The sequence below is a fragment of the Dromaius novaehollandiae genome, chromosome 2 (assembly GCF_036370855.1).
Source record: "Dromaius novaehollandiae isolate bDroNov1 chromosome 2, bDroNov1.hap1, whole genome shotgun sequence".
NCBI lineage: Eukaryota > Metazoa > Chordata > Aves > Casuariiformes > Dromaiidae > Dromaius > Dromaius novaehollandiae.
In genome coordinates, this window is record NC_088099.1 from 1,516,909 (window position 1) to 1,541,868 (window position 24,960).

General features: G+C 62.9%; 2 protein-coding genes and 2 non-coding genes across 6 annotated transcripts in view; 1 reads left to right on the top strand and 3 right to left on the bottom strand.

Moving 5' to 3' along the window:
• Nucleotides 1–1,332: 1,332 nt before the first annotated feature.
• MYO1G (myosin IG) lies at nt 1,333–13,374 on the bottom strand. The gene is made up of 22 exons (XM_026116006.2): nt 13,247–13,374; nt 12,678–12,886; nt 12,497–12,590; nt 11,723–11,888; nt 11,572–11,625; nt 10,800–10,895; nt 10,512–10,628; nt 9,399–9,605; nt 9,178–9,323; nt 8,489–8,603; nt 7,782–7,952; nt 7,601–7,671; nt 6,588–6,662; nt 6,232–6,364; nt 5,215–5,381; nt 4,933–5,140; nt 4,456–4,679; nt 4,220–4,364; nt 4,033–4,137; nt 3,819–3,932; nt 1,750–1,904; nt 1,333–1,639 (listed from the first exon to the last, which is right to left on the bottom strand). Exons 1-22 carry the CDS (start codon nt 13,339–13,341, stop codon nt 1,483–1,485), a joined length of 3,024 nt encoding a protein of 1,007 aa, XP_025971791.1. The 5' UTR covers nt 13,342–13,374; the 3' UTR covers nt 1,333–1,482.
• A 1,880-nt stretch (nt 13,375–15,254) lies between these two features.
• LOC112992779 (small nucleolar RNA SNORA9) lies at nt 15,255–15,388 on the bottom strand. The gene has a single exon (XR_003261609.2). It is a non-coding gene; the product is annotated as a small nucleolar RNA SNORA9 (small nucleolar RNA).
• Nucleotides 15,389–15,818: 430 nt separating this feature from the next.
• LOC112992784 (small nucleolar RNA SNORA9) lies at nt 15,819–15,952 on the bottom strand. The gene has a single exon (XR_003261613.2). It is a non-coding gene; the product is annotated as a small nucleolar RNA SNORA9 (small nucleolar RNA).
• Nucleotides 15,953–17,601: 1,649 nt separating this feature from the next.
• CCM2 (CCM2 scaffold protein) overlaps nt 17,602–24,960 on the top strand; it is a 43,579-nt gene continuing 36,220 nt past the window's right edge. For all 3 annotated transcript variants that reach the window (XR_010387510.1, XM_064505623.1, XM_026116009.2), the window contains exon 1: nt 17,602–17,862. Coding sequence is in view for 2 of the 3 variants with exons in the window: in XM_064505623.1 (XP_064361693.1) it covers nt 17,833–17,862 (30 nt within the window). In the remaining variant the exon portion in view is untranslated. The remainder of the gene's footprint in view (nt 17,863–24,960) is intronic.

Genomic DNA, 24,960 nt, shown 5'->3' on the forward strand with positions numbered 1-24,960 from the left:
CCCCCAGGGGCGGAGCTCCCGGGCGTTGCTGCGACACCCGGTGGCGGCGCGGGGCACCGGGGCCGCTGGGAGCCCGCGGGGGGCGGGGGGGGCCGAGGCAGCGAGGGGGGTGTGGGCAGCGGCGTGGGGCGGCTCTGCGAGGGGCTCGGCCCTCCCTGCTGGGCCAAGACGCCGGGGGGAGAAGGGAGGTCTAGGGGGCACAGCCCCGCCCCGGCCTTCCCACCCCGTCCCATCCCATCTCCATTCATCCCACCCCACCCTATCCCATCTCCATCTCTCTCCATCTCCTCTCATCCCATCCCATCCCACACCATCTTCTATCTCATCCCATACCATCGCGTCCCATCCTGTACCATCTCCATCTACCTCACCCCACCCCATCTCATCCCATCCCACCCCATCTCATTTCCATCAGTCCCATCCCACCCCACACTATCCCATCTCCAGCTCCTCTCCTCTCATCCCATCCCACACTATCTCCATCAGTCCCATCCCACCCTACACTATCCCATCTCCAGCTCCAGCTGCTCTCATCTCATCCCCTACCATCGCATCCCATCCTGTACCATCTCCATCCACCCCATCTCACCTCATCCCATCCCATCCCATCTCATTTCCATCAGTCCCATCCCACCCCACCCTAACCCATCTCCATCTCCATCTCCTCTCATCCCATCCCACACCATCTCCATCTATCTCATCCCATACTATTGCATCCCATCCTGTACCATCTCCATCCACCTCACCCCACCCCACCCCATTCCATCTCATCCCATCCCATCTCATCCCATCCCATTTCATCCCATACCATCTCCATCAGTCCCATCCCACCCCACACTATCCCATCTCCATCTCTCTCCATCTCCATCTCTTCTCATCCCATCCCACACCATCTCCATCTATCCCATCCCATATCATTGCATCCCATCCTGTACCATCTCCACCCACCCCCACTCCACCCCATCTCACCTCATCCCATCCCATCCCATCTCATTTCCATCAGTCCCATCCCACCCCACCCTATCCCATCTCCATCTCCATCTCCTCTCATCCCATCCCACACCATCTCCATCTGTCTCATCCCATACCATCGCATCCCATCCTGTACCATCTCCATCCACCCCATCCCATCCCATCCCACCCCACCCCATCTCCATCCTCCCACCCCATGCCCCCCATCCCTCCCCAGACCAATCCTGCCCCACTGCAGCCAATTTTGGGGCCCCGCTGCCCAGCTCACGCCCTGGGCTCGCAGTGGCCCGAGCTGCGATGGGGGGGGGGGGGCCACCGTGCCAAGGGCGCTGGGGGTCCCAGGCAGGGTCACTCCCGCGCTCCCATCCAGGCTCTTTATTCCCAGTGCGCACAGAGGCTTTGCCACGTCCCGGGGGGGGGGGGGGCACGCTGTCCCCGGGGCTGCAGCGGCATGAGGACGGGCAGGACCGGCGGGGGCCCAGGGCAGCTCCCGGCCCGCCCCGTCCCCCCTCATCTGCCGGGCCAGTAGAGCACGAAGCCGTCGCGGCTCTTGCCGAAATCGGGGGCCGCCACGTCGGGACGGGTCTCCACGGCCAGCAGCCGCCGGCGGCCGCGCAGGCTCAGCTGGATGCAGTCGGACACGCGGACCTGCAGCTCCCGCTTGGTCCTGCAAGAGCCGGGCTTAGCGCGGCGCCGGGGGCCGCCGCGCCGTGCCACGTGCCACGGGGACGTGCAGACGTGTCCCCGGCGCCCGCCGGCCCCGCGGCCCCCACTCACGCGCGGCAGTGCTCCAGCAGGACGCCCACCAGCTCGCCCACCCGGTTGTCGCCCGCCGGCTGCGTCTTGTGCAGGCACACGGCCACGTCGTCGTGGTCCTGCGTGTGGAAGACCACCAGCTGCGCCTGGCAGCTCGTCACGCTCAGCCCCGTCACCTGCGGGACACGCGCCGGTGTCAGGGCCTGGATGCCCACAGCATGGGGACTGGGACCCCAGCAGCCAGGGGCCCCAGGGACCCGGGAGGTGGGACACCGGGAGCTGGGACACCAGGAGCCAGGGATAGAAGGAGCTGGGACACTGGGACACCAGGAGGTGGGACACCAGGAGCCAGGCACAAAAGGATTTGGGACACTGGGACACCAGGAGGTGGGACACCAGGAGCCAGGCATAGAAGGAGCTAGAACACTGGGACACCGGGAGCTGGGACACCAGGAGCCAGGCATAGAAGGATTTGGGACACTGGGACACCGCGAGGTGGGACACCAGGAGCCAGGCATAGAAGGAGCTGGGACACTGGGACACCAGGAGGTGGGACACTGGGACCTGGGACACCAGGAGCCAGGGATAGAGGGAGCTGGGACACTGGGACACTGGGACCTGGGACACCAGGAGCCAGGCATAGAAGGAGCTAGGACACTAGGACACCAGGAGGTGGGACACTGGGACTGGGGACACCAGGAGCCAGGGATAGAGGGAGTTGGGACACTGGGGCACCGCGAGGTGGGACACTGGGACCTGGGACATCAGGAGCCAGAGATAGAAGGAGCTGGGACACTGGGACCTGGGACACCAGGAGCCAGGCATAGAAGGAGTTGGGACACTGGGACCTGGGACACCAGGAGCCAGGCATAGAAGGAGCTGGGACACTGGGACACCAGCAGGTGGGACACTGGGACTGGGGACACCAGGAGCCAGGCATAGAAGGAGCTAGGACACTAGGACACCAGGAGGTGGGACACTGGGACTTGGGACACCAGGAGCCAGAGATAGAAGGAGCTGGGACACTGGGACACTGGGACCTGGGACACCAGGTGCCAGGCACAGAAGGAGTTGGGACACTGGGACACCAGGAGGTGGGACACCAGGAGCCAGGCATAGAAGGAGCTGGGACACTGGGACACTGGAAGGTGGGACACCAGGACCTGGGACACCAGGAGCCAGGGATAGAGGGAGCTGGGACACTTGGACACTGGGAGGTGGGACACTGGGACCTGGGACACCAGAAGTCAGAGATACAGGGAGCTGGGACACTGGGACCTGGGACACCAGGAGTCAGAGATACAAGGACCCAGGACATCAGGAGTCAGGGACACCGGGACACTGGGACCCCAGCAGCCAGGGGCCCCAGGGACTCGGGATCTGGGACACCAGGAGTATGAGATACAGGGAGCTGGGACACTGGGAGCTGGGACACTGGGATCTGGGGACAGAGGGACATCAGGACACCAAGACCTGGGGCACAGGGACCTGGGCCACCGGGACACAGGGACCCCGGCAGCCAGGGACCCTGGGGACCTGGGACACAGAGATCTGGGACACCAAGACACCAGGAGCCAGGGATCCCAGGGACCCAGGAGTTGGGACACTGGGATACAGGTACTCAGGAACCAGAACGTTGGGAACCAGGGACACCAGGACACCAGGATGCAGGGATCTGGGACACTGGGATACCAGCATCCAGGGACCCCTGGGAGCTGGGACACTGGGACACCAGGACACCAGGAGCCAGGGATGCCAGGGACCCAGGAGCTGGGACACTGGGAACCAGGGACCCCAGAGACTCAGGAGCCAGGACACTGGAAGCCAGGGGCACCAGGACACCAAGACGCAGGGATCTGGGACACTGGGACACTGGCAGCCAGGGACACCTGGGAGCTGGTACCCAAGAGACCTGGGACACTGGGAGATGGGACACTGGGACACAGGGACCGGGGACCCTGGGACACCAGCAGCAAGGGACCCCAGGGAGCTGGGTCACAGGGATGTGGGACACCAGGTCTCTGGGGACAGCGGGAGCTGGGACACCGGGACGCGGGACGCAGGGACCCGCAGGTGGGGCGGCGGCTCACCGCGCTGAGGGGCAGCGCCCGCATCACCCGGTACTGCTGCCGCGGGTCGAGCTTGTAGAGGTGCTGGTCGGTGAGCAGGATGGCCCGGTCGCGGCTCTTGTTGAAGCGGTTGATCTGCGGGGACCAGAGCCGGGCTGACCCGCGGCGGAGGACCCCCGGGGGCCACCCTGCGTGGGGGGGGGGGACGGAGGGGACGGCACGGGGGTCTCCTCACCTTGCGGACGTGGCAGGAGAAGAGCACGGCGCCGAAGTGCACCTTGTCCCGCAGCGCCTGCACCCGCCGGGCGAAGGGCAGCGCCAGCGCCGGGTTCTCGGTGGCCTGCGGGGACACGCGCGGTCGGGAGGGGGACGGGCCACCACCGGGGTCCCCGCCGGCCTCGGGGGACGTGGCGAAGCCTTACCGAGGAGAGGTAGTCGCGCGCCCAGCTCCGCCGGCACCCCCAGTCCTTGCGCAGCCCCTGCAGCACCCCCATGGCGGCCACCTTGGCCCGGATCTGCGCCATGTCCGAGGGCGGGATGTTCTTGACGATCTGCCTCGCTCGCCACCTGCGAGGGCCAGCGGTTGGGTGGGACGGGGACACGCGCCGCGCGCTCGGCCCTCCGCCCCGCTCCCCGGCCCCGCGCAGCTGGCGGGTACCTGCGGAAGAGCAGCTGGCTGTTGTCCTGGAAGCGGGCGAGGGCGGCCGGCGGCGGGGGCCAGGGCACGCTCTTGCCGTAGTCGGGCATGGCGCGCACGCCCTGGAAGCGCCGCAGCAGCTCCAGCAGGTAGGACTTCACCTTGTGCCGCTTGTAGTGGCCCATGATGGCGTAGGCGGCCCGCAGGTAGCGGCAGCGGCGCCGCGCCAGGGCACCGCGCCAGGCCTGCAAGACGCCGGGGCTCACGCCGGGCACCGGCCTCGGGGACAGCGCCGGCGGCCGGCTTGGACCGCCTTGCCCTCCGTTGGAGGCCTTCAGGTCCACGGCCACCGGCCCCTCGCTGGTGACGGTGGCCGTGCCGCCGGCTTCCCCGCAGCGCGGTGGGTCGACGGGCCGCCCCGGCGCTTGGTGGTGGCCGCGTCCCCCTGAGGAGGTCCGTGCCCGGCCCGAGCCCCCGTCGCGTCCCCGCGGCGCCCACCTTCTGCAGCAGCAGGACGATGATGGGGATGAGCTGCGCCCGCGCCTGCTCGAGGCAGAAGAGGGTGCGCGGCGTGCGGATGAAGACCTTGGTGTGGCCGTAGGCCACGTCGTCCTGGAAGCCGTGCTGCTCCAGGAGGGCTTGCGCGGCCTCCCGGTCGCTGGCCATGAGGTGGTTGGGCCACGTGTACTCGCACGTCATCTTGTACCTGGGGGGGGGGACAGGGGGGGTCAGGGGGGCAAGGGGGCTGGCGGGGGTCCCCGGGGGCCGGGGCGGCCGTACCGCAGCAGGAAGCGGTCGTAGGGCTGGCGGTAGGCGAAGCCGGCGCGCCGCACCCGCACGTTCTCCAGCAGCCCCAGGTAGGCGACCTGGTGCCGGCAGCGCTCCTCGTCGAAGAGCTCCGGCGACTTGGCGTCGTTGGGCTTGATGCAGCGCACGTAGTAGGGCTCCTGCGGGGACACGCGGGTGGCCGCTGTCCCCTGCCGCCTGGCCCTGCGCCCGCCTCCCGGCTGGTCTCGCGCCTGGGGACGGCCCGGCCGGCTTGGGGACAGCTTGGCCAGGATGGGGACATGCTGGGCTGCCACTGGGAAGTGCCCGGCTGCCATGGGGACAGACCAGTTGGCTTGGGGACACGCCAGGCTGGCATGGGGACAGCCTGGCTGGGATGGGGACATGCCCAACTAGCTCAGGGACGTGCCTAGGTGGGATGGGGACACACCAGGCTGGCATGGGGACAGACCAGTTGGCTTGGGGACATGCCCAGCTAGCTCAGGGACAAGCTGAGGTGGGATGGGGACACACCAGGCTGGCATGGGGACAGCCCGGCTGGCATGGGGACATGCCCAGCTAGCTCAGGGACAAGCCGAGGTGGGATGGGGACACACCAGGCTGGCATGGGGACAGCCCGGCTGGGATGGGGACATGCCCAGCTAGCTCAGGGACAAGCCGAGGTGGGATGGGGACACACCAGGCTGGCATGGGGACAGCCTGGCTGGGATGGGGACATGCCACTCTGGCATGGGGATGTGTGCAGCTGGCATGGGGATGTGTGCAGCTGGCATGGGGACATGCCAGGCTGGCACAGGGACAGCCCAGATGGCATGGGTACAGCCGAGCTGGAAGGGGGACATGCCCAGCTGGCTTGGGGACATGCCCAGTTGGCATGGGAACACACCAGCCTGGCACAGGGACATCCCAGGTGGCATGGGCACAGCCCAGCTGGAATGGGGACGTGCCCGCTTGGCATGGGGACACATCCAGCTGGCACAGGGACACGCCAGCCTGGCAGGGGGACACTACCTTGGAGGCCAGGTTGTCCACCAGGGCCACGATGGAGTTCTTGAAGAGAGTGGCGGCGGTGAGCGGGCGCTTGGTGACCTCGGTGATGCTCTGCTCGCCGTCGGGCCACATGGCACGCAGCACGGGGTCGGCGCTGGGGACGGGGCAGTGGCACAGGGCTGGTGGCACTGGGCACCCACCGCCGCCCCGGGTGGAGGTGGAGGCTGTGCCCCCCTGCCCCACTGCTGTACTCCTGCCCCATGGCTCTACCTCCCGGCCCCAGAGCAGTGTCTTCTGTCCTGTGGCAGTGTCCCCAGCCCCGTGACAGTCCCCTCTGTCCCCCCCTGCCATGTCCCCAGCCTCAGGCTGTCCCCAACCTGTTGTAGAGGAGCCGCTTGAAGTCCTGGAAGAGCGTGTCCTTGTTCTTGTCCAGGAAGCCCTCCACCGAGTACCTACGGGGGGGGGGACACCACGCTGGGGGGTCCACCAACTGCTCCTGGGGCAAGCCACGTCCCGAGGGACCCAGGCGTCCGGGCAGCCCGGCCTCCCCAGCCTGGCCGCGGGGGCCCCAGGGGGCTGAGAACCCCCTGCTGGGACATGGGCACCCAGCCCCGGGCCCTCAGCCAGCCCCACGGAGGCAAGGTGGGGTGTGTCCCTGGGGAGCAACCACGGGAGCCTGGGGGAACCCCATGGTCGTCCATGGCCCCCCATTCTCCCATACTCCCCCATGGTTCAAATGGCCCCCCAGAAGGTCCCCCAGGACCCTCATAGCCCCCCATGGTTCCTGACGGCCCTCCACAGCCCCATGGCCACCCATGGACCCCTATAGTCCCCCATGATTCCCAATAGTCCCCTACAGCCCCATGGTCCCCTATGGCTCTGTGGTCCTCCGTGGTGCCCTATGGCTCCCTGTGACCCCCCAATGGTCTCCCATGGCTTCCCCATGGCCCCCCATGGTTCCTCATGGCTCCCCATGGCCCCATAACACTCATAGATGCCCACTGTACCCCATGGTGCCCTATGGCTTGCCATGACCCCCCATGGCCCCCCATGGTTCCTTGTGGCTTTCTGTGGCTCCATGACACTCATAGATGTCCATAGTCCTCCATGGTGCCCTATGGCTCCCCATGACCCCCCATGGCTCCCCATGGTTCCTCACGGCTCCCTATGGCCCCATGACACCCACAGATGCCCAAAGTTCCCTATGGCACCCTATGGCTCCCCATGACCCCCCATGGCACCCTACAGCCCCATGTCCCCCCCCCAGCTCCATGGCCACTCATAGACACCCATAGTCCCATATGGTCCCCTAATGTCCCATGGCCCTCCAAGGTGCCCTATGGCTCCCTCTAGCCCCCATAGTCCTCCACGGCCCCCAGGTCCCCCTCACGTGACATCTCCAGCGTAGTGCTTGATGCGGAAATCCCGGCCAAATTCCATAGTCTTATCGGTGGGGCAGAGCTGGGGACAGCGACCGGGGCGTCAGACCCCGTGGCCCCAGGCCCGCAGCTGCTACGTGCCCCCCACCCCACGCGCTGGCCACCCCCGGCACCCCGGGAGCCGGCGGGCACCTTGCGGCTGGCGTAGTGGGGATGCCGGCCGAGGCGGGTGTCCATGGAGTTGAGGAAGAGGGTGTCGGTGACGGTGCCCGCGGCCAGGCAGGCCTCGTCCAGCAGTGCCAGGATGCCCCGGTGCGGCTGCTCCACCAGCTCCACGATGAGCTCGTTGTTGAAGTACTCGATCTGCGGGGACGGGGTGAGGGGGGCCCGCGTCCCACCACGCCTCGCTCTGCCAGGTGACATCCCCCCTGGTGTCCCTCAAATCTCGCTCTGCCACTTGATGCCCGCCCTGGTATCCCCATAAATCGTGTTCTGCCAGATGATGTTCTTCTCCCTTGATGTCCCCCCAAATCTCGCTCTGCCAGGTGACAACCCCACCGGTGTCCCCAAAATCGTGCTCTGCCAGGTGACATCCCCCCCGATGTTCCCCAAATTTCACTCTGCCATAGGATGCCCTCCCCAGCGTCCCTCCAAATCATGCTCTGCCATATGATGTCCCTCTGGTGTCCCCCCAAATCATGCTCTGCCAGGTGATGTCCCCCATGTCCCTGTGTCCCCCCTTCCAACTCACGCTCTACCAGATGATCCCACACACACCACCGTGTCCCCATGTCCCTGCTGACTGCCAGGCAGTGACCCCTGCATCCCCATGTCCCTGCGTCCCCATGTCCCTGCATCCCTGTGTCCCCACGTCCCTGTGTCCCCATGTCCCCGCTCACGTTCTGCCAGGTGATGCCCTCGCGCTGGTACTCGGCCTGCTCCTGCCGCAGGATGAGCTCGATGAAGAGCTGCTGCAGCTTCTCGTTGCAGTAGTTGATGCAGAACTGCTCGAAGCTGGGGACAGCGGGGTCGGTCCCTGCCGCGCATGACCTTGTCCCCGTGTGGCCCTGTGCCCTGTCCCCTCCACGGCACCCGCGGGCATCCAGTGCCTGCTGTGTCCCCATGGTGCAGGCGTCCTGCCACATGTCCCTCCTGCACCTTGTCCCCTCCACGTGTCCCTTGTGGTCCTGTCCCCTCTATGTGTCCCTGTCCCCTCTATGTGGCCCTGCTGATTCCTGTCCCCTCCATGTGTCTCTTGCAGTCCTGTCTCCTCCAGGTGTCCCTTGTGGTCCCATCCCCTCTATGTGTCCCTCTTCCCTCCATGTGTCTCTGCTGAGTCCTGTCCCCTTCACATGTCCCTCATGGTCCTGTCTCCTCTATGTGTCCCTGTCCCCTGCCTGTGTCCCTTGTGGTCCCGTCCCCTGTATGTGTCCCTCTTCCCTCCACGTGTCCCTTGTGTCCTGTCCCCTCCACGTGTCCCTGCTGGGTCCTGTCCCCTCTGCGTGTCCCTTGTAGTCCCGTCCCCTCGGCGCGTCCCTGCTGGCAGGCCCCGGGGCGGGTCCCCCCGTCTCGCCCCACCGTGGGTCACCTGTTGGTGTCGAAGATCTCGAAGCCGTAGATGTCGAGCACGCCGATGACGGTGCTCTTGCCGTGCCGGCGGGCGTCGTAGTCCCGCGCCGCGATGCCGGCGTTGATGCGCCCCACGATCCAGCCGAAGAGCCGCTCATAGACGGCCTGGGCGCCGCGGGGGACGTCACCGGCGGCCTGGGGCCATCGAGGTCCCCGGGGCGCCCCCGTCCCCGGGCTCACCTTGGCGCAGGCGTCGCGGGCGTAGGCGGCCTCCTTGGTGCTGTGGCCCTTCTCGATGAGCTCGCCGCCGCCGGCGGCCACGGTGCGGGCCAGCAGCGCCTGCTGCAGCCGCTCCGGCCCCGTGGCCGTCAGCTCGGCCAGCACCGCCAGCAGCCCCGCGTCCGCCACCGCCGCCGTCTCCCCCTCGGCCACGAACGCCACGTTGCCCTGGGACCCCCGGAGGCGCCGTTGGTGGCCGGACGTGGGGACGCCGTGGCCCCGTGGGGACAACTGCGTGGCCAGGTCCTCGTGCCGCCCCGGCCGGTGGCCTTCGCTGGGAGGCGCTGGGCAGCGCCGGGCTGTACTGGTTTGTATGGGTCTATACTGGTTTGTACGGGTCTGCACTGGTGTGTGTTGGGCTGTACTGGTTTGTGTTGGGCTGTGCTGGTTTGTGTTGGGCTGTGCTGGTTTGTATGGGTCTGCACTGGTGTGTATGGGTCTGCACTGGTGTGTATTGGGCTGTACTGGTTTGTGTTGGGCTGCGCTGGTTTGTATGGGCCTATGCTGGTTTGTATCAGCCTGTACTGGTTTCTAGTGGTTGGTGCTAGCTGGGATGGGACAAGCTGGGATGGGACAAGATGGGATGGGAAAGGACAGGACGGGATGGGACAGGATGGGATGGGATGGGATGGAGCGAGATTGGACAGGACGGGATGAGTTGGGACAGGACGGGATGGGACAGGATGAGATGGGATGGGATAGGATGGGATGGGATGGGGAAGGATGGGATGGGATGGGGAAGGATGGGACAGGACAGGATGAGATGGGACAGGACGGGATGGGACAGGATGAGATGGGATGGGATAGGATGGGATGGGATGGGGAAGGATGGGATGGGATGGGGAAGGATGGGATGGGGCAGGATGGGACAGGACGGGATGAGATGGGAGAGGATGGGATGGGACAAGATGGGATGGGGTGGGGCAGGATGGGATGGGATGGGACAGGACAGGATGGGATATGATGAGATGGGATGAGATGGGATGGGACAGGACAGGAATGGATGGGACGAGATGGGATGGGACTGGATGGGACAGGATGGGATGAGATGGGATGGGATGGGATGCACTTCACCAGGTGCAGGATGGCAGCGAGGATCTTGTACACGGAGCTGATCTCCTCCGGGGTGAAGCCGATCACTGCCATGGCGTCATCCACCTCCTTGTAGCTGGCCGCGTCGTCACCCCCGGCCTGGGGACGGAGGGGTCCAGGGCAGCATGAGGGGGTCGGGGTGCCCAGGTGCCCTGCTTGCCCCCCACCCCGGCACCCATCGGGGCTGAGCCCCGGCACACTCGTCACACCCGCCGCAAGCACAGTGCCACAGCGGCGCCCGGCCGAGTCCCCGATCCGGCGGCCACTCACGCTGTCGGCAGTGCCCTCCCGGGTGTAGCGGTAGGCCCCGGGGTCGCGGAGGAGGTGCAGCGAGGCCAGCAGCGCGTCGGGGGCTCCCCGCAGCAGCTGAGGGGAAGGGGCGGCCGGGGGGCCCCGTCACTGCCCCGGGGTCCCGCAGCCGGGAATGGGGCCCATCGGAGCCCCGCTTCCATCCCTGCCCGGTGTTTCCTGGCTTGGCCCTGCCTGTCCAGACCTGGCTGGTCCCATCCCATCCCATCCATCCCCAACCCATCCTGTCTCCATCCTGCCCTTCGCTGTTGGGTCCTAGCACATGCTTCCCCCAGCCTGTGTCCTCTAGTCCTATCCCATCCCATCCCATCCTGTCTGTCCCCATCCCATCCCATCCCATCTCATCCCATCCAGTCCCCTGCAGTCCCATCCCATTCCATCTCGTCCTGCCCTGTCCCATCCTGTCCTGTTCCATCCTATCCCATCCCATCCTGTTCCATCCCATCCCATCTGTCCCATCCTGTCCCATCCTGTCACATTCCATCTTGTCCCATGCTGTCCCATCCCGTCCTGTCATATCACATCCCATTCCATCCTATCCCATCCCATTCCATCCAGTCCCATCTGTCCCATCCCACCCCACCCCATCTTATCCATCCATATCCCATCCTGTCTGTCCCATCCCATCCTACCCCATCCTGTCCTGTCTCTCCCATCCCATCCCATCCCATCCCATCCCATCCCATCCTGTCTCTCCCATCCCATCCCATCCCATCCCGTCCCGCCCACTCACCTGGTAGAAGGAGTGGAAGTTCCTCTCGCCCGGCTGCTGCTGGAGGATGCGGGACTGGAAGAGGGAGCAGGGGGTGGGCGCCCAGTGGTGCCAGGGTGGCCGTGCCGGCGGCACCCACGCGCCTGCCCCTTGCGGTGCCCCGCGCCCGCACCTTCTCCAGGAGGTAGTTGTGGATGTGGCCGCCCGTGGGGTCACCCTTGAAGTCGAAGTTGATGTCCATGTACTTGCCGAAGCGGCTCGAGTTGTCGTTGCGGTTGGTCTTGGCGTTGCCGAAGGCTTCCAGGACGCAGTTGGACTTCAGCAGCACGTTCTTCACCCTGCGTGACACGGCATGGCACGACATGGCATGACACGGCATGACACGGCACGGCATGGCATGGCATGGCACGGCACACATGGCATGGCACGGCACTGCAGGGCCACGAGGCACTGCCACACCAACGGGCACAGGACACGGCACCCCAGGGACCCCAACATGACCCCAACTGGCATGGGACACCCCAGGGACCCCACAACCACCCCATGGGCATGGGGCATCCCAGAGACCCCCCACCTCACCATGGCCATGGGCCACCCTAGGGACCCATGCACCACCTCTACGGCCATGGGGCACCACAGGGTCTCCCCACACCTTGACGTGGGCATGGGGCACCCCAGGGCTCCCCACAACCACCCTACGGGCATGGGGCACCCCAAGGACCCCTGCACCAGCCCTACGGGTGTAGGGCACCCCAAGAACACACCAGCCCTACAGGCATGGGGGACCCCAGGACTCCCTACGCCCTGCCACGGAGCACCCTTGGGACCCCCACACCACCCCTATGGGCATGGGGCACCCCAGGACCTCCCTGACCGCCCGGCCAGCCCCAGCCAAGGGTGGCAGCTCCCGGGGGGCTGCGGGCGGGCGCCGTGGGCCCCGACCCACCTCTCCACCTCGGCGCGCTGCGTGGGGTTGGTGATGGCGGCGATGTACTGCATGATGTACTTGCTGGCCTCCGTCTTGCCCGCCCCGCTCTCGCCTGGAGGGACGGGGGAAGCCGGGGTGGGCTGGCGAGGCCAGCACCCATGGGTGCCCCCCACACGCCCGCCCCCGGTGCCCGCCCTACCCGAGATGACGATGCAGGTGTCCTTGGCGCGGCGCTTCATGGCCTTGTAGGCGGCGTCGGCCACGGCGTAGAGGTGCGGCGGGCGCTCGTAGAGCTCGCGGCCCCGGTAGCGCTCGACGGCGGCGGGGCCGTACAGCGGCAGCGCCCGGTAGGGGTTCACCGCCACCACCACCTCCCCGATGTAGGTGTAGATGCGGCCCTGGGAGAACCTGCGCGCAGCAGGGCCGGCCGTGGGGCAGGGCGCGTGGGGCGAGCGCCTCTTCCTCCCGCCCGAGCGGCACCCGCCGCCGGCGCAGGAAGCGCGCGGGCGCCTGGGGAGGGTGACGGGGCCGAGGCACCCGCCCGCTCCCGGCACAGCCCAGCCCCGAATCAGCTCTGAGGGCCTCAGTTTCCCTCCGTGGGCAGCAGGGCTCTGCCCCGGGGCTTCCCGCAGATGGGTTGGAGCCCGTGGGGCTGCTTCCCGCCCCGGAGCGCGTCCCCGGGACGGGTGGCACGTCACCCGCGGCCTCGGCGCGCTGCCCGCGGGACCCCGGCCTCCCCCAGCGCCCTCCCCGCGCGTCGCCCCGTACCGCAGGCGCAGGTTCTCCATGAAGTGCTCCATGGTGACCTCGTCGAGCAGGACGAAGTCGGCCTTGCCGAACTCGGGGCTCTCCTGCTCCGCCATGCCGCGCCTGCCACTGCGCCGCCGGGCGAGGACTTCCCCGAGCCGCGCCGGCTTCCTGTGCCACCGCGGAGGCAGCGGCGCAGGCGCCGTGCTTCGCACGCGACGGGGGGTGGCCCGGCCCCGTCACCACCTCCCGTGGGCCGCGGTGGGGTGGCGCTGGGGACCGGCCGGTGGGGACAACTGCGGTGGTGATGTGTTTTGGGAGTGACAACCCGAGGGTTGACCTCTTGGCCACGGAGCCTTGACACCCAGCGCCACGGAGGAGGGTGGACACCCGGGAGCAGGGACACGGGTGGGGCCCATGCTCTGGATTTGGCCGTGGGCGCGTGGGAAGGGGGTAGGGGGGCTGCGGGGCTTCGACCCCCTCCTCATGCCACCGGGCCGCAGCGTCGGCTGCGGTTACGCGGCGTCACTTCCCTCCGGAGGCACCGCCGCGCACGCCCGTTCCAGCGGCCGGCCGCATCCGGCCCCACGCCCCAGCGCGCCGAGCGCCCGGGGGGGCTGCAGCGGCCCCCCAGAGCGGGCTGGCGGGCGGGGAAAGCAGTGCTACCCTCTCACTCGCGCGCTTCTACCCGCCCGAGGGCCCAGGGCGGCTCCAGGGCAGGGCCCAGGCGACTCCTCCCTGCGGCAACGCCCCGGAGCCGAGCGGCTCCTGGGAATCCTCTGCCCCGGGGGGAAAACCCGCCTGCGGGACAGAGCCCGCAACAGCGCAGGGAATGCAGGACCGCAAGGAGACACCAGGAATCCGTATTTATTCATCTGCCATGGCTGTAGAGCATTAAATGTCTGACTGTACCCCAAAATGGCGATACATCTGTTACCCCTCTCTGTGCTCCGTGCTTGGCGGAGCTGTCACACTGCGTGAAGAGCATCCATACTTGGAGGATCCAGGGAACCCCCCCCGAGCCCCCTCGCTCCCAAACTGTCACTGGTGGGCTGGGCTGGAAACCAGTCACAGGAAGCTCCAGGGTTCCCCTTTGCTCACGGGGGCTTTTCCTGGCGGAACGGGGGCACCAGCCCTCAGCGGGACGGTCGGAGGGCGTCTCCATGTTGGGAGCGCCTGTCCCTGGTGCCAGGAGGCCGCCAAGGCCGGGAGTCGCTTCCTGCTGCCCTTCCGCAGTGCGCGCTGCTCCTCCAGGGCAGGGTCAGGCCTCCTCCGACGCTGCACCGGCATCACCGAGGCCGAAGAGCTAGGAGAGAACAGGCCAGCCGTGAGGAGCGCGCAGGGCCCCCCCCTCCCCACGCGGCAAAGCCGAGGCACAAAAACACGAGCCAGGGCCAGACCCACGTTCCCGGGCTCCGACGAGCATCGCGCGGCCGTTGTCACAGCCACCGCGCCGTGCGCAATGGGAAGTGTGGCAACCTTTGCAGTCACAAACGTTCCCGGTTGCGAAGGGTTTTGTTTTCAAACGGCAAATTATTTCCCGTTTCTTCAAAAAACAGCCTTACCTCCGAAGCGAGGAGCAACAGTCCGGCTCCTCCTTCCTCCATCTTGAGGCGCAGACACCGAGATCCGAAGCCCAGTGGGAAACCCATCAGGGCCGTGGCAGAACTCCGCTGCCACGTGCGGAGACCACGGCAGGGCCTGCTCCGGTGGGAAGAGCTGATCCTCGCTCACCTCCTCCTCCTCCTCCGCTCACGCTCTTCTTCCAGGTGGAGGAGAGGCGCCTCCCGCCTGCGGGATGCCATCCCAGCCGAGATCCAGAGGGAAACTCCGCTCTCATCCTCTTGGCTCTGCAGGGCAGGAAGGAGACGCTTGTCCGCGCGCAGACCTCACTCGCGAGGTTTACCCACAGACCCGTGCTTCCTCTCCCCACACCTGGCTCCTCTTCCTCTTTCCCCCGCCCCGTCTCGCCCCACAGCCCTGCTCACCCTGCGCCGACCCGGCCTGACGCGCGGGGCCGGCACGCGGCGCGTGTCCGAGATTTCTATAGCCTCCCCCCGAGGGGGGCAGGGGGAGGCCTCAAACCGTCCCAGGGCTGCTCTGGCAAGCGCTGCAGGAATGGCCGGGGTCACCGCAGGCCCCGCCACGCTGGAAGGCTTGCGGCAAAGAACGGAGGCCGCCCGCCACCATGTCCCGGCCCTCCGGCGGGATTTCAGCCCCGACGCTCGCCCTCTGCGGCCGCGTTCAACAGGCCAACGGCGGGACGGAGAAGAAAAGCCTCTCGGGACAGGCCTGTTTCACGCACCTGCCCGCTTCCAGCGGCTTTGTACGTCCTTCTGGGCGGCCAGCAGAGACGGAGGCTGCGAACTGGAGAGGAAAAAACCTGGCTGTTATCAGGAGAAAAGTGGCAGTGGCACCGGAGAAGGGAGCAACCAGCATCGCTGCGTTCGCAGAGCCAGCTCGGCTCTGTCCGAGGGCAGCACGAGACCAGCTCGGCCACCCAGCGCGCCCACAACAGCGTGTAGCGGCATTTACAGCGCCGCAGGTCGGCACGGGGCTGGGAATAAGTTCGGGAGAAGCTGCTGGAGCCGAGGCGTGTCTGAGATTTCTATAGCCTCCCCCCGAGGGGGGCAGGGGGAGGCCTCAAACCGTCCCAAGGCTGCTCTGGCAAGCGCTGCAGGAATGGCCGGGGTCACCGCAGACCCCGCCACGCTGGAAGCCTTGCTGGGAGGCGGCGGCGAGGGGAAGCGGACGCGTCTGACTCCCCCCCCGCTGTACCTTTGGGGTGGAGCGGCGTGACTCACTGCTGCGGCAGGACGCGGAAAGCAGCCGCAGGCGGAGAGGAGCGCCCGGCTCTGCAGGGAGAGAGGAGCGCGAGTCAGCACAGCGCTGGTTTTGCAGCATGTCGCTCCGGAAAGCTCTGCAAGCCGCAAATGAAGAAAAGCCACTTCCCCTAACGGCTGAAACGCGCTACGGCGGGGTGCAGGGGACGGCAGAGGCCGCCTCAGCGGTTGCGGGCAAGCCACAGGGCGCTTCTAGCGAAACACGTGCCCCCAGGGGCCCGCGCGGGCTGGCACCTCCGCGAGAGCCCCGTTTTGGAAGCCTGATGGGGGGGGAGGGGCTGCTCTCCAGCACTGGGGGGGGCAGAGGGCACCCCCGGGCCTGCTAACCCCCACCCCAGGAGCCGGAAGGCTCAGCTGCCCCCTACCCCGGGCACGGTAATCCCCCCGCTGTCCATAGGGAGCACACAGACCCCCCCCTGCGCGGTAACATTTGGGGGGGGCCTCAATGATTTCCCCCCCCCCAGGCCCAGCAGATGCACAGCCCCCGCCGCGCCGGGCGCGGTAACCCGCCCCCCGGCCCCGATAACTGCCGCCCTCCGGGATCCGAAGGCGCAGAGCCCCCCTCGGCCCCGCGGGCTCGGAGGCCGCGGTGCCCCCCGGCACGGTGACCCCCACACCCGCCCCGCATCGCTCACCGGCCCCGGCCCACGCGGCCCCCACGTGCGCCGCAGGACTGCCCTTCCCAGCGTGCACCGCGCCCCACGGCGCCTCACGGCCGCGGCGGCCGCAGCGAGGCCCCATCGGGGCAGCACCCCCACCCATACCGCCCCCTCCCGACCACGCCGACCCCAAGCCGTCACCCCTGGTCCTTCCCCGGCCCCCGGGAGCGGCCTCAGCCGCCGATGGCGGCGGATGATCACGACGCCGCCGCACCACCTACCTCCGTTGCCGCCGCCATGGCTGTAGGCGGAGCCTCCCTGGCGCGTGACGTCAGCGCGCTCTACGCGCCCCCCCGCGGCGGCGGCATCTGGCGGCCGGCGGCGGCGCAGCAGGCGGTGGGGCGCGCGCATGCGCGATGAGCACGGCAGAGCAGCCCGGGCGGGCACCGCAGTCCGCGCTCAGCTGTCCGGTGCTGGTACCCGACCCCGGTTCCCCGTCCCGGTCCCGGCACCCGGGCCCAGTTCCGCCTCGCAGGCCTGGCACCCAGTCCCGGTTCTCCACCCCAGCTCCCTGTTCTGGCACCCAGGTCCCCCCCCCCCCAGCTCGGAGCAGAGCTCGGCCGCCGAGAAGGGGGCGGGGCCAAGGCACGGGGGCGGGGCAAACATAGGGGGCGTGGCCCAAAGAACACGGGCTCCACGTGCAGGGGCGGGGCCAGCCGGATGTGGGCGGGGCCAGCCCGCCTACCCCTGCGGTGGAAACGCCAGCTGGGCGGGGCCGACCCATGGGGGCGGGGCTAGCTCCACGGTGGGCGGAGCCTCGGGGCCGCCAGCGGCGCAAGCAGGGAGCGTGGTGCGGGGGAGGGGGGGGCGCGGAGGCAGCAGCGCATGCGCCGCGCCGCGTGCTGCCCCCTGCTCGTGCCCATGCCCGCGGAGGACTGACGTCAGTCCTCCGGGCAGGGCGCGGGGCACGCCGGGAAGCCGACGCCCAAGATGGCGGCAGGATTGAAAAGTTGTGGGTGCCGCTGAGGCGGCTCTGGGCGGGCCGTGGCCGGGAGCGGGAGCGGAGCCACCAGCGGGCCGCGGCCGCCGCCGGGCGCTGAGGCCGGGCGCGCACGGCCGCTGCGGGGATGCCCCGGAGGGGGCTGGGGCCGCCGCCGCCTGAGACATGGAGGAGGAGGGCAAGAAAGGCAAGAAGGTGAGAGCGGGCCGCGCTGGGGCCGCTGCGCTCCGGGTTGGGGGGGGAGGTCCGGCAGCGGGGAGCCCCGGGGGCCGCTTCCTCTGGGGCGGTGGAGCCGGGGCCGCCTCGCAGAGCTCGTCCGGCGGCTGCCCAGGCCCCCGGGGCTGGGGCCTCTCTCCCCGGCCGGGGGAAACTTTTTCTCCGTGTGGCCGTAGCGCTGGGAGCAGCGCCGGCCTGACCTCGCTGGAGGTTGCTGCCTCCCCGCCGCGACCCGCGCTCAGCAGCCGTGCCGTGCTCTCCTCGCTGCTCTGCCGGTGTCTGGGCACTGCTCCGAAGTGAGTTTATCCTCCTGCTTCTCTCCCGAAGCTGCTAAGGAGACAACTCGCTAATGACAATTTTCAAGTGTGTCATCTATAACAGCACTATTTTCCTGCCTCTTAGTTGTGCTGCTAAACTAGAGGCACAGTATGCAGTGAGCCAACCAAAGTCAGCACTGCTGTGCTGTGAGTCTTTTGAAGATCCCCAGGCTCTGTTTCCATCGACTGGAAATGGGCTACTTTAGTTTCTATTGTTTAAGCCTCTTTTGTGCGCTCTTCTAGAGCGTATTTGGGGGAGACAAAGCTTGGACTGAAGGCTAAGGCTGGACTCCCTGCCTCCCAATGTCCTCGAGCATATTGGTTTTGACTCTTCTTTCATGAAGAAAACCTTCACTTGCTTCAGTGATGACATAACTGTGGGGAAAGAAGCTATTTTTAGTGCTCTCTTGATTGGGGACACCTGCAGTAGCTGTCTTCTCAGAAGGTGGCAGCAGAGTCTCCTACCAAAGCACTAAGATTTGAAGTGATGAGACTACTAATAAAACTTGAAATTCTGTATATTGCTCTCCCGATCTACCATATGTAGTTACCACAGAATCAAATCCTGAAAGTTCTGCTGAACACTCTGTCCAGGAAAGAAACTTAGATAACAGTGGTAAGAGCAAGCCTCAAGAGGGCTTTTGTAAAAACACTTAAGTTCCTCTGAGATGTCTAGCAATCTGCGTGAGATCTTACAGAATCGATAGCACGGCTGGGAATAGAGATGACTTGGTTTAGAGTGGTGTGCTCTAGATATGTAGCATTCCCTTAAGCCAAAAATAACCCTTGCTTCAAGAAGGAACAAATCTGGATGCAGCTTTTTGAGGCTGTGGGTGATTGCAGAATAACTTTAGAAGCAGTATAAAAACAGCTACAAGTAAATGCCTTTTCTCCCTACTAGGCAGTGGGCTATAAGTAGTGCTCAACTAAAATACATAGATGTGTTATAGAAGTGCGATAATCTATTTCTGTCTCCACTGAAAACCAGCCTTCTGCTATTTGGAAGAAATAAAGCAGGGATTTTTTGCCTTACAAAAATATGCTCTCTATTTGCTTGTGGTTACCTTGATTGATGAGAGCTGTGTTGCCCCTGCTGATGTAGCCTGGGGTCAGGGAAAGCTGAGGGAGTGAGTAAGGCACACTGCTTAGCTCTGAGCAAATGAAAGGTAAATATATATGAGAAAAGGTATCTCTGAACTCCAGCTTGAGAGGTAACTCTGTGCTACTGTCCAGGTGCTTTTGGGAGAGGTGGCCAGCTATCTGTGGTCACAGATTCACAGAGTTGGAGTGGTTGGGGTTGGCGTGGACTTCTGGAGATCATCTAGTCCAGTCCCCCTGCTCAGAGCAGGTGAGTGAGACAGGTTGCCCAGGACTGTTTCCAGTTGGGTTTTTGAATATCTACTTGGATGGAGACTTCAACCTCTCTGGGCAACCTGTTTGCTCTCTGTTTGAACATAAAATTCTTACTGTGAGTTTTCTGTATTTCAGTTTGTCCCATTGCTTCTTGACCTCTCACTGGACACTGCTGAAGAGTCTGGCTCCTTCTTTACACCCTGCCATTGAGCACTTGCACACATTAAGATCTGCCCCTGCTTTCCCCAAACTGCCCCTTCTCCAGGCTAAATGGTCCCAGCTCTCAGCCTGTAATTGTATGAAATGCTCCTGTTTTAACCACCTTCATGGCCCTCCGCTGGACCCGCTCCAGTGCGTTGCAGTCTCTTGCACTGCTGAGCCCAGAAGTGATCACAGCACCCCAGTCTGCCCTTTCCTGCTGAGGTCTTCTGCTTTATGAGTGATCCTTGTGGACAGGGAGTTCCCTAAGACCCATGTGAGTTACTGTGGCACTAGCTGCAGCTGAAGGATTTGGTTTCACACAGGGACAGTATCTTTGGTGCTGAATGATGTTCATGGAGTCTTTCTCCCTAATTCTGTATGTAGGCACTCTCTGAAGTGGCTTGATGTTGAGACGTGCCCTCTGTCTCTGGTTAGCATGTCTGCAAAAGCTTGGCAACTTAAAGTGAGTTGGGTCCTTAAACAAGGACAGACCTGGGCTTCACCCTGCTCTGTTGTTGATAAGAATTGTCACCTTGAAACAATAGTGGCTTTATCTTAGGGTCTGCAGCATTTTGGGGCCAGGGCATAGGCTGAAGGAGTGTTCTCACTGTTTTCCCTCAGAGTGGTAGTTAGTTGGCTCTTGGAGCTTATGCCTGTGGCTTTCTGATGGACTTGGACCACTGTCAAAGACAGTTAGCTTGGCTGCTGAAACAGCTGTGTTATGGTAATTACACTTCCATAGTACAACCTATAAGTAGTATCATGGCAGGTTTGGTCTGTATTTTTTCTAGAAGAAAATCCTAGACCTGTGTTGGGGCTAGTCAAGCTTTAGACAAATGGTGTATTTGCTGCAACTGGAGCCCTGGAAATACTACTAAACAGTTCTGGGTACGGTGGCCCTTACTTCTACGCCTTCTGGTCATTCACCTAAACCAGGTTATCCCAACCCGAATACCACAGTGGCAAGATATCCTCTATCTAGCCAAATGCAGACTGACTGGAGATTGTTTTAGTGGTGAGAAAGTCTTATCCTAAACAGCTTTGAGATAAAATGTCCATCCCAAACTTCTTGGAAAGGAGCACCTCAATTCCAGAGCATGTCATCAGCTCTGGTTGCCTGTTTCTTCTGGTATTGGCCATAATATTAAAAGAGGAAATGCTGCATAGTTTCCTTCTGTGCTTGTTGTTGCAGTTGGTTGTGCTGTGGGAACCTATTTGGAGCTTGAGAGCAGTTCTTAAGCCTTGTGGACTCTGGCTAGGATGACTGTTCCTAATGCTCCCTTTCTTGGAAAGAGAAGGGTGGAGAGAGGAAGGAGACGAACTCCTTGGCATTGCCTAGTAGTTAGATGCCTTGGTCTGTAGAGTAGGATTTTCCTAGGTCCTGCTGACATCTTCTGTTGAGGCTCTTGTAACATCCCATCTTAACGAATCTGTAAGATGGATGCAAGGCTTGCTCAGGCATTCCAGGGCAAAGTATTTGGATGTTTTTCCTAAAATAGTTCATTGTGTGCTGTGTCTAAGGCGTTAGCATAAAACTTCCAACTTTGCTGGTTCAGGTGTGTCCTAGATCTGACATAAGCTCGCTTTCTCTGTCTCCAGAGACAGAAAATTGCTCTGCTTTTGTGCACAATGAGGGCTCTTATTGCAGCTGTTTTAATGATGGCAGATCTTGCTTATAGAACTTGTCTGTGGTACTGAATTCTACTGGCCTGAAATGCCAGGTGGCATTAAGGGCACTAGCTGGTCTATTAACTCCTCTTCTACATCACTGGGAAATACCTGCCACAATGGAGAAGGCAAACTTCTAACCTCTGCTTGGTGCGCTTCACTCTAAGCCAGTAGCAAGGCTGTGTTCTTGGTTGGTGTGGGGTGTGCAGAAGGGAATGGGAAGGTGAGAACCTTCTGAAGGGAAGCAATGGAGTTAAATACCTCAAATTGCACCATCCAACTTCAAGAGTCAGTTCTATGTGAGCTCCCAGACTTCAAACAAAATATTAAGGGACTGAGCTGGAAAGACAAAGCTTCGTAGGAGCCTCTGCTCAGAGGATGGGACTCCACTGGGCTTGGAAAGTCACTTGAAGTTCCTACGTTATCTTGAGAATGTTTCTGCCTGTTTATGCTGGAATAACTGAGCCTTTGACAAGGCACTTGCCTTGCTCTTCAGGGAAGCAGCAGTCCTGTTTGAGACTCAGTTGCCGTAGGAATGGTTATTCCATGACTTCATTGTGAGATTATTTAGGCCACTCAAGCGAACACAGTATCCTTATTTTTAGCTTGCTTGGATGTTTTTAGACTAATGAAAGCACACGCATCTACTTGGGCTCTAACACGGTTTTGAGTATGGAGGGCTCATTCTCATTTTGTAGTCTTCAAGCTAAAGCAAAGTATGTGCAAAGTGTTCCTGCAAGCTGGCTGAGTCGTTGTGGTTGCTCCTTCCTCTTCCAAGACTTAATGTAGTGGCCGTGATCTGATCCTAGACTTTCAAGGATGCTGGATGTTAAACTGGTTGGATGGGTGGTGATTCTCTGATAAAGCTCCAGCTACTACAGTTTGACATGGTATTGGCTGGGTCACCTTATGCCTTGCTTTGAAGCTGTGCTGCAGCACTTAGAAGGTTGTGCTAAGGGTATGGGGGGGTGTCTAGCCCCCTTTCTCTGACCTGTGCATATGTGCAGGTGTTTGAGCATAATCTGGGGAACTTTCTTCCAGAATAACTAAGGGTTCTCACCTCTCTAAGTGCTCCCCGCTGCTCCTGGTGTGTCCCTTGGGGCTTGTCCCACTGCTCATGAGTTGGCGTGACTCCGAAGGCCAGACTTCAATCCCTGGGGGGGCTTTGCAGGGGAGGGAAGGCTGGTCTCGTCTCTGCTGTGGCATCTAGGGGTGGTGCTGTTGGCTCGCTGGCACTGATCTGGGCATCAGCAGACAGCTCTGTGCCTGGAAGCCGCTGCCTCTGTGCGTTGCGGTGTGGTACCGGTGTGGAAGGCACCTGCTCTTCCTTAGCAGAACCCTAAAATGAGTCCTGGTTTTGAGCTTGCCTCGCTGGTGGATCCAACTTGAAGCCTTTGCGCTGCTTACAATGAGCTAAAACATGCTGCTCACTGGGGTCCAACCTTCAGAAATTAGAGACTCATCTGTTCCCTCTCCTCTAGCCTCAGACTCCTCAAGGGAAACACTCAGAGCAGTTATGAACTGCTGCCGTTCTTGGTGTATGTTTAATTAAAATGCCCAGCTGCTACAAAGCTGAGTGAACTCAGACAGCACTTACGACACTGTCCTTGGCTCTCCTGCTCGCAGAGCAGAGCCTCCAGTCCTGTTCTGCGGCTAGAACATTGTCCACCATGTACCTTAGCCACTTCAGACGAGACTATTACGCTGTTGTCTGAAAACATGAGCTAGCATCTGCTCTGTCTGCTGCACCACTTGATGTCAGCCAAGTAAGGTGCTCGTAGGTGAGAACAGCTAAAGATACTTAATGTGGCTCTTTGAAGACTTCTTGATTTCCATTGCTTATTCTGTTCAAGTTTAAAAATTGGAATTGCAAATCCTGTTGCTGGCTCTTTCAGATTCATTGGGAAAAGCCCAAGGGCAGCTCAGCGTTTCTCTAATCTCACTTGAATTTCTGAATATAGGCAGAGATTTTAATAATGAGTAAGTTTGGCATCCCCATTCCCTCTGAAGGAATGGCCTCTGGGTTGGGAAATGGGCTTTTCCATTTGTAAATGTCTATCAATCTCATGATCCAAGTCTTTGTAGGGAAGCTGGAATACGCAGTAAACTGGATTTCTAGCAGCTGGTCTCTGAACTGTCTGTGCTTGACTTGATCCAGGGCATGGAGCTCAGCGGGACAATCCTGTGTTGCTGTTCTTGGCTGCTGGCCTCGGTCCAGTTACTCGAACAGAATAGGGAGCCTCTTGCGTTTGCAGTGCCTCCTCCTACCTCCAGGCTGGATAGAGGAAGCCAAAATGTTCAAAGGAGGGAAAAAGGGAGTAAATCTTGATGAAGGTGGGTCCATTTGGTTGGAGGCTTAAGTCCAGAGTTGGGGAGATGCAGGGTGAAGTGGGACTAGCAAGAGAACTGGGAGCTAGGGAGGAAAGGGGCAGGAGAGATGGGGCTCTGGTGTGCTGGCCTCAAACTAACAGGTAGAGCAGGGTCACTTGCCCAGCTTTGCAAGGCGACAGCTCCCTCCTTCTGCTGCTAAATCTTTCACTTGACCTGAAGGTTTGAACAGTTCTGGTGAACCTTGTGATGTCTTGATATCCACACAGTTGTACTTGTCCAGCTTGCGGCAAGGAGCAATTTTAAACCAGCTGCTTCAAGAATGAAACTTGCTGTGCTTTTAGGTTGAGGACTGTGAAAGCTGGGACTTGCCGAGCTGCAATTCTGTGCTGCAGTCTGTCTCCTCGTAGAGCATGTTTTAGTCCCCCATCGATATCTTACTTGGAGGTCTTCTCCCTTTCCTGGGGACAGAGTGGGGAGCTGCAGTGGGAGGGAGGCTGGGGGATCCTCTGGAAGAGGAGAACTTGCTCAAGCCACCAGCTTCTGTTGCCCTGCAGAAGGGGGTTTTGCTCCCAGCTCTCCCAGAGCCCTGGGGTGGTGGCAGGACTCTCCTCGCCCAGCGGGTGACCTCTTCTAGCCCAAGGTTCCTGTGTCCCACTCGGATGCTGAATGAATGTGCTGACAGTCGGAGCAGCTGCAGCGTGACAGCTCCAGCAACCCCTTTCCAGGGGATTCAGGGTCGAGGCCCCCAGGCCGGAGCGGGGGGAGCCCGAGTGGACAGGAGGCAGTGCCTCTAGCACTTCCGTGGCCCTCTGCGGAGGGAGGGATGGCTGTGGCGGGTGGTGATCCGCGGTGGTCAGGCTGCTGGGAGGGGGCAGCCGGCTCCCCTCCCACCCCAGCGCCTGCCGCTTCCTTGGCACCGGCCCTGGGGCTTGTTTTCTGCCAGCCCAGCTTCCTGCACCGGCAGCAACGGGAGCGGGACGGCCCTTTCCTCTGGCAGCCAGCCACCAGATAAGGCGCCTCGCCGTGCGGGCCTTGGTCTGCCTTGAGACTCAGGCTGGCCCTAAAGCTGGTGCTGCCAGGGTGATGCCGTCCATCCACAGCCACTCGTGGGTGGGAACGGGGATGCGTTCCCAGCTTGTTTCCCTCCTCAGATCAAGGACGTGCTGGCTGGTGGTGCTGTCTCTGTTGTTAACGTTGGTTTGTGAGC